Here is an 8875-nt window from a genome sequence, read left to right as displayed (position 1 = left end):
TATATTTTTGGAAATCCCTTATTATTTTTAACCAACTTTGCGTATCTTTTTAAAAGATATTTTCATGGTGAAATTTTTAAGCAGTTTATATCGTAAAATTTTAGAAATTATAAGTGATTTGCTTATGTAATGTTGAAAAATGCTCTTATTTGTACAAAAATGAGAAGAATGTTCGTGGAAAATATTCATTTTCAGAAAAAGTGTTCTATTTTATAGCATTGTCTTTTTTATATCGAAAGAAAGTCCTATTTTTAACTGGGCTGGCAGCAAAGGGAGACATCTGGTTGATAGGATTTAGGTTGCGTAAGTAATTAGATACATTTAATAATAGCTCATTATACTTAATCTAACATTAAAAATATGATAAGTTTTTTATGCAATGTGTGTTCAATATTCCCAGTCAGAAGTGTTGGTCTCATTCATGGGAATAAAAAATGTGTCGTATGTTAATGAATAGAAAACTTAACATATGATAAAATATTAATAAATAACCTTAATTTTAAATTCTAGTTAGGATTACCTGGGGTAATTCCTGATCAAAAAATGCAAACATCTATTTTGTGAAAAAACTATTCAAGATAGAATTTTAATATTTACTGGAAATTTGAGGCTATATGGGATGAGTCCTATGCTACCTTCTTTGTTTGGAAATCTAATTAGAATTTAAAAGATTTTAAATGTTTAGTGATCAGGAATTACCCCTTCTCTTGATCATTTCTGGGGTAATTACAGATCACCAGTTTTTATAGTAAATGGGCTGTTTAGAAATAATTATACAATGGTAATTAACAAATAAGATATTAAGATCAAACAAATAAGCCAAAAAGATATTTTTAAGCAGCTATTAAAATGTTTTATTTAAAAGATTAACACTTCAGCTCTGGCAGCAGCTCTCACACTAAAATTTTCATTTTCAATCTTTAAAAGAAATTTGCCATTTTTGCTTTCTAGAAGCTTAGTATCCTTTTTAGGCTTATAATTTCTCACCATATTTATAATAGGTTAATTTATCAACTTAAAAATTATTCTAGCGGTGTACACACATAAAAATAAGATAGAAGAAAGGTAAGACAAGCTAGAAATGGTGCATATCAGAACACATTTGTCTTGTATACAGTTAAAAACAAATTTTGTGATTATAGTTAAAATATATTTTATAGTTGTTCCACTTGATAAATATGAACTGTTATATAAGAAAAGACAATTTACTTTTTATTAGCTATTTTTTATACTATAAGAAGAAATGAAAGTGATCAGGAATTACCCTAGTGATCAATAATTACCCCAGTGATCAATAATTACCCCATCTTTAGGGGGCAACATTTGATATAGTTTCCTATAATCAATTATAATGTTTACAGTAGATGTGAAACAATTTAGCAAAAGCTTACACTATTTTTATATCAAAGAAAAAGAAAGTAACTCAAAATATTTATTATTAAGAGAAGGAGGGGGATCTTTGCAGAACTGTGCACAATTTGAAATCCATCTTTGAAATGGAAAATGCAGAAAGCATTTTAAAAGATACTTATTTTGTTAAATTAAGCAAAAACCTATTATTAAGTAAATGTAGTTATACTTTATAAAGTGTATAAGCTTTCTTGTCCATGTCTCAAATTTAAAAAAAAAAAATTTTTTTAAATAAAACTTAGGTGATCATTATTTACCCCAGAAACAGAGTGATCGTGAATTACCCAGGGTTACTCTACTAATTTTTCTTTGTTTTTCTAACAATAAATATTTGTAGTAGTAGTCGATATTGAAAATAATTGTCTACCATTGATATCCAATTTTTATAATTGTGTTACAATTAATATTTCAATATGTCACCACAATATTGTAATTACTTTGATATCATTATTTCAAATTTCTATACCATTGATACTTATTGATTTCCACACCAAAATAAAATTGGTGTCTTCCAAAATGAAAACCCCTTTGGTGCCATGGCAATTACAGTTGATGGGAGCAATATTGAAATACTATATTTTCCTGAATATTTTAAAATCAAAATATAAAATTTTCACTAAGGAAAAGCCGTTTATAATGGTTCAAAAGCTAACCTTAAATATGTTTATTAAGTTCAAGAATCAAGCTGAAATAAGTACTACCTCTTCATAAAGTAATGTTTTGTTTTCTTCATATTTTTGACTATCCAAATATGGAGTTATTTTATAACCGATTTTGAACCACCAACCCAATTTTGGGTTTACTACTACTAATGTTCAACTCAGTAGCCTTGTAATTTTGAACCCAATTCAGAAAACAAAGGAACTTCTGGATCAAGAATTGGGAGAAATTTTGCTTTCAGGATTTTTTGATGGAACTAACTCGCATTTCCGTTATATAGACTGGAAAACCTCCCACAGTTAACCTGACAGCAAGTTGACTCTATCCCATGATCTGTCTACCACTGAGTATATTTTACGTTAGCCATGTGGTCAGTACAAGCCGGATGCAGAATTTGTACCGACCAGCTCTTTCTGGGATTTGATGGAAAGTGAACGCTTTATCCCCTGAGCCATCAGAGCTCAAAATTTGGAGTCAGTCTCAATCTGCAAAAATATGGTTGCAGTAGTTTTGTCTGAAGAGTGGATTAAAAGTTGAACCCTCCAATGTTAAATTTTTCTTTTACCCATGTTTCCGTGTTTGAGCAATTTATTTAAAAAATCAACAAAAAAATAATTTTTTTTTTTCATTTTATAAATTTAGTTTGTCCAAACCATTTAAAAAAAGTTTTTAATACTGACTTGACAGGAAAAAGTCAACATGAATTGCAACCACTATACATAGAACAATGCATTGCAGCCACTTTAAAACTTAGGTCTTGAGAAATTCATCTATACTTATAAAAAATACTTTTTCTTTAAATACAATATGCTATATATTAAATTAATGTTTTCTTTTCAGATTTTTTTCTGCTGAAAAGCATACACTTCCCAGTTTTTCATGACACTTGAACTTAACCAACCATAATAGCCACAAAAAGGTTGTCTAACATCTTACAAATAGTTTCTACTGCTACTTGTTGAAGTAAAGAAGTTTCATTGCAAATGACTAATAACAATGAATGGTGCTTTAATATGATGTTTCTATGTTATTCATTCATTCCAATGTAAATCTTAGATGCATTGATAACTTAAGATAATTTATTTTACACTTAAGTCAATATAAGTTTTCAATCACTATGAGTTTAAAAGTACTTAATGCTCATGCTGATCCCAAACCTTATTCCTGTAGTGTGTGTAATAAAAGTTTTTCCTTTTGGAGTTATCTGACTGAGCATATTCGCATTCATACTGGTGAGAAACCTTATTCTTGTGGTATTTGTGATAAAAGTTTTTCATTTAAGAGTAATCTGACTGAGCATAAACAGGCTCATGCAGGTGAGAAACCTTATTCTTGTAGTATATGTAATAAAAGTTTTTCATTGAAGACAATTCTAACTAGACACAGTCGCACTCATACTGGTGAAAAACCGTACTCTTGTAGTATATGTAATAAAAGCTTTTCATTTTGGAATCATCTCACTGAGCATAATCGCGTTCATACTGGTGAGAAACCTTATTCTTGTAATGTATGTAATAAAAGTTTTTCATTTAGAAGTGTTCTGTATGAACATAAACGGTTTCATACTGGTGAGAAACCTTATTCTTGTAGTGTATGTAGCAAAAGTTTTTCAAAAAATAGTGATTTAACTAGGCACATTCGTACTCATACTGGGGAAAAGCCTTATTCTTGTAGTGTGTGTAATAAAAGTTTTTCAGAAAATAATGATTTAGTTAGACACAGTCGCATTCATACTGGTGAGAAACCTTATTCTTGTAGTGTATGTAATAGAAGTTTTTCATGTAGGAGTAATTTGACGAAGCATAAAGACGTTCATACTGATAAGAAACCTTATTCTTGTAGTGTATGTAATAAAAGTTTTTCATGTAGGAATTATCTGACAAAGCACAAAGGCGTTCATACTGATCAGAAACCTTATTCTTGTTGTATATGTAATAAAAGTTTTTCATATAGGCGAAATATGATAAAGCATAAAGACTTTCACACTGATAAGAAGCCTTATTCTTGTAGTATATGTAATAAAAGTTTTTTATCTAAGAGTAATCTGACAAAGCATGAAGGCGTTCATACTGATAAAAAACCTTTTTCTTGTAGTGTATGTAATAAAAAGTTTTCATATAGGCGTAATCTGATAAAGCATAAAGATGTTCATATTGATAAGAAACCTTATTCTTGTAGTGTTGTAATAGAAGTTTTTCACTGAAGAAAATTCTGACTGTTCTCAGCTGCGCTCATATTTGTTAAAAACCTTGTTCTTGTAGGGTATGCAATAAAGATTTTTTTATTTAGGAGTAATCTGACTCAGGAAAGTCACACTCATATTGGTGAAAAACCTTATTCTTGAAGTGTATGTAATAAGACTTTTTTGCAGAAGCCGCATTTATGGGCATAATCTCATTTAATCTGGAGAGAAGCCTTATTCTTGTAGTGTGTGTAGCAAAGTTATTTGGGAATGTTTACATTATCTGTTTACAGTTTTGTTCATACTGCTAAATAGTTTTATTTTTATAAAAAAGTGTAATAATAGTTTTATTTAACATTATAATGGTCTAGCTGTCCACATTCCTTTTCATTCTGCTTAGATATCTCACTCTTGTAGTTTTATGAAGAATGTTATGTGATGAATAAAAATGTTTCAATTGAAACGTTTGAATGTTTAACAATCTTATTTTTTAAGTTGGTTTTATGAAACACGATTAATAGGAAAGATTCTATTCAATCAGGGTTAAGAAGGTAATAAATACTGAGTATGCCAAATACCGAACATTGGGCGTCAAGCTGATGCTGAGTGTTCTGAATGGGGGGAAAAACATTGTTAAAATGCCTAAGCATTTACGTATACTATAACTAACTCGACTCAGCGGCGTCAGAGCTGTTGAGAGGTCAAGATTTATTATCGCCCTTCCCCTCCCAGCTTTGGGGTGCATGAGCAAATGCCTCTGTTTTCTTGTCAGTCGAATGCGAAATCCCCAGTGTATATTCCAAAAGCATGTGTGGTACTCATCAACCGTACCTCGCCACACGATTGGCGATCGCAACGCTCGAATACGCCATCTGGAGAGAGATGTGCAACTCAGCTACGTTTTGAAAAAGATTCTCAATTTTCGGCCTTTTTTCCGCTCTATGAAATCGAACCGAAACATTTCTCGGAATTTTCGCTGATCAAGGGGATCAAATAGCAAATGATAACTTTATTTCTCTTGCTAATTTCGTCGTAGGTGTAGTTACTTCGTCATTGGCTAGCTAATGGCCTTCTCGCCCTGTTCTATAGGTTCCTCAGCTATATAGTTATATTCCCCAGTTGCTTAATCATTGAACTTAGCTTGGGGATCATTCACTAATTACGTATTTTCATATGGGTTTCCAGAGAAGTCACAAATCATAAAGCTTCTTCACCTCAAGATTTCAATCAAGAAGAAAGTTCTTTGTCAGTAAATAGTTATTTTATCATATGATCATATTAAGTCCTGGATAATTATTTTACCTTTTTTCAATGTATACCTAAAGAACTCAGCAATAGGACACACAAAAAAAAGTAGTATTAGAGCTAATATCGTAATTATATATTTTATAAAATGCCTAAAAAAAATTTTTGAGTACTTAAAATGTGCTTATTTTTGATGAAAAATTTGGCTAAGCATCCTGAAAACTTAAGAAAATAAACAAAAAATCAAATGTGGAAAATATCCAAAAATTTATGATTTTGGGAAAGGTTTAAAAATAAATCTATGGAATGTGGGATTTCTCCCCTGAATGGGTGGAAATTTTATCTCTAGATCAAACGAGATTTTTTTCCTTTCAAATCTCTATTAATGCCGACCGGCTTGTGTAGAGGTCAGGGAACCGACCTTGCATCCGGAATTTCCCTAAGGAAAACGCCGAAAAATTCGAAAAAACTCTCCAGAATATTAGTAAATCTTTCAGAAACCAAACACGTCAAACATTTGAAGAAAAATTCCTCAATAATTTTTAACTTCTATTATCAACAAACTTGCAACTGATGACTTCAATTTCGGGATGGCATGCTGTTACAGATGTGTGTAATACGGTAAAATACATTTTTTCTGACTTCTATTCATTATACATCAAAGTGAAGTCAACATTGCTTTCTTCATTCCAATGAATAGATGTGAATTCAGAACTATAATAGTTATAGAATATTCTTCGTTATAGAATAATATATATTTCTTTATCAATATAATTCGGAAAACAATAAAAAATCAATCCAAATTATTTGAAATAGTGTCATTTGTGCTGATTATTAAAAATTTTTTTATCGTTTTCTTGGTATTTTTTAGTTTTGAAAGAATAATTTCAACTAGAATTCAGCTATTCTGTTTTTAAGCTACATACAAAAATTCATTCCTAGAGATCTTGCTGTGTGGTGTGTTATCAAAAAGTAATAAAGGGATAATCTATGTAGATATAATTTGAAAATAAAATTTTCAAACGAAGAACATTTCATTTGGAATTCTCTGGATTTATAAAGAAGGTGAGTGTTATGATTTTTATAATAAAAGATTTGCTTGCAATTAATTTTTTGGTCCCGCAGTGGACTGATCGTTAATACACGGTTCCCAGCAGATCACCGATGTCAGGCATCACTGGCTGCGGTCAGTGTGCGGGTGGGTGACCACTTGGATCAGTCTGCGTAGGGACCGAGGGTGTGCGGTATGGGTCCTCGTTAAACTGTTCTACCGTAAAGTGCTCGACTTCGCTTGCAGGTCGTCGGGCTACCGAAGCGGGGGTGCCATCCCCTCTGCTGAGGATCAAAATTGTGATGGCATGTCTTCGGATCATCCTCAGGGATGTTTCCCAGACCGTCGCCAATAGCCTATTGTGCAGCTCTAGTACAACGTAAATGAACAAACCAATCAATGAATTAATTTTTTTCCTTATTTGATGATAGTGCTCGACAGAATGGTTTTTTACGTCTGATTAAGAACTAAAAGAATAAAAAAAGGAAACAATATGAAAGTTTTTCATTTCAATATGAGGAATTTTTAAAATCGTTTTTTTTTATCCTAAGAATTCTTTGTTTCATGATTTTTAGATAAAAATTGTTGTCAAAATACTTTTTTTGAAAAATTAAATGGTATAACATTATGTGTTTATATATACTTCTTGCATATTCCAATGTTTGAAGTAATATGATTCAGAAAAGTATAGAATAAAAATTCGGTACTTCTGTATTAACGCCGCCGCAGCTACAGATCTGGCAGTTTTTAAGTGCCGCCAATCTACACCTAAAATTTTTGAGACAAATCATAAAATAAAGCACTTTATTTAAAATCAAAGTAGTCTATCGGATTTTCGTGGGAAATGGGCAGATATGAAGTTTAACATAGATTCAAAAGAAACTCTTATTTTCGCTCACCTGATGATGTCGTCATAACTCTAATAAATAGGATTCCAAATGAGATAACATTTCCAAAGCGTACGTTTACCAAGATAAAGTTTCAAGTCATGGAAATTGGTACATTTTTGCTTTTTTGGTAAAATATTTCGCTCGTGAAAGAATAAAATTGCATCTTGTTTTGTTTTTTGCAAATCCCATAGACGAATTTTCATAGCATTAAAAAATGGCGACAGAAAAGAATTGTTTTTGTTTGTTTCGTAAGCATTCTTTATTTTACGTTTCTTAGTTTCTAAATAATGATTTTCATTGAAACTTGAAATTTTTTAATAAAAATTTTTGTCAAAAAACTTTTCTTACGAAATTGAATTTCATAAAATTATGAGGCTTATGTATACTTTTTTTTTCATTTTAATTTTTGAAGTAATATGATTCTTAAAACTATGGAATGTAAAGTTTAAATAGGCCTTTCATGTTATATCATTAAATTTAGTAAAACTATTTCTAGGGCATTAGGTTTTAACTCTTATAAGAATATACATATTTTTTTTTCTGTTTATGTACAAATATTTTTCCGATGTGTTTTGGATGTTCCTCCTCTAAAAAGAAGAAATACCATTTTGTTTTCGTTTGCATAAGAAAGAATGTCAAACATTTTTCTTTTTTAAATTGAAAAAGCCGCAATAAAGAAGGAACGTTACAATGCTACACGCTACATTAAAGACGTATCTAGAGTAACTAAATGACTGTGCATATAGAAATCGTATGTATTCGTCTTATACAACAAGCCCCCTGTAGTTCGTTGCGATCGCGAATCGTAAATATCATCATTGCCGACATGGTAAATTATTCGCACTGAGAAAAAATTCTTTGCATAGCTTTTAATAATAAATTAAAATAAATATGCTTTAAAAAGATGTTAAATTTACCAGAGTTTTGCCTTTTTGAAATTTTAGTCACCAGTAGCAGCCAGTTAAATTAGATTGGCGATTAAAATGGGCTGCAGGTGGCGTAAGGCAGCCCTACCTATGGCAACACTTCGCATGCTGTCCCCATTAGCGTGTGGAGAGTCATAAAGGAAGGAAGGAAGTCAGTTTCTCTCTTTATTTTCATATAGATTAAAACCTTTAAGTTGGAAAACTATATGGAACTGAAAACTACATTAAACATCGTTCTAAAGAAAAGCATTACAGAAATNCTTGTAAATAACTGTGTATATTAAATGTTGTGATGTCTCCAATTTACTTCGTTTTTATTTATCCAAAATCGCACATAGTAGGAAGATAGAAAACCTTCCCTTACAAAACATCGTTTTAAGGAAAAGCATTACAGAAATTTTAAAGAATGTTTTTATTAAATAAAAAGGGAAAATATCGTAGTACATGGCATGAACCGGTCTGTCCCCAGATGGCGTATTTGAATTAACACCCGCATGCTCTTGCGTGAGTG

The 8875-nt window shown here is 31.0% G+C and overlaps 3 protein-coding genes across 3 annotated transcripts in view; all 3 read left to right on the top strand.

Moving 5' to 3' along the window:
* On the top strand, positions 1-4719 carry LOC122271943 (zinc finger protein 271). The gene is made up of 2 exons (XM_043054716.1): positions 1-303; positions 2911-4719. The coding sequence occupies exon 2, from the start codon at positions 3188-3190 to the stop codon at positions 4271-4273; it is 1086 nt and encodes a 361-aa protein (XP_042910650.1). The 5' UTR covers positions 1-303; positions 2911-3187; the 3' UTR covers positions 4274-4719.
* LOC122269433 (zinc finger protein 271) overlaps positions 1-8875 on the top strand; it is a 249420-nt gene that overhangs the window by 22042 nt on the left and 218503 nt on the right. The gene's annotated exons all lie outside the window — the stretch shown is intronic.
* The window catches only part of LOC107436172 (endothelial zinc finger protein induced by tumor necrosis factor alpha), a 251571-nt gene that overhangs the window by 104413 nt on the left and 138283 nt on the right, over positions 1-8875 (top strand). The gene's annotated exons all lie outside the window — the stretch shown is intronic.

The sequence above is a fragment of the Parasteatoda tepidariorum genome, chromosome 9, assembly GCF_043381705.1.
Source record: "Parasteatoda tepidariorum isolate YZ-2023 chromosome 9, CAS_Ptep_4.0, whole genome shotgun sequence".
NCBI classification, from domain to species: domain Eukaryota; kingdom Metazoa; phylum Arthropoda; class Arachnida; order Araneae; family Theridiidae; genus Parasteatoda; species Parasteatoda tepidariorum.
The sequence above is the reverse complement of the archived record's forward strand: the minus strand, read 5'-3'. Positions and strand labels throughout refer to the sequence as shown.

Excerpts from the sequence above, each read along its gene's own strand:
- LOC122271943 (XM_043054716.1), top strand. The coding sequence starts at position 3,188 with ATGAGTTTAAAAGTACTTAATGCTCATGCTGATCCCAAACCTTATTCC.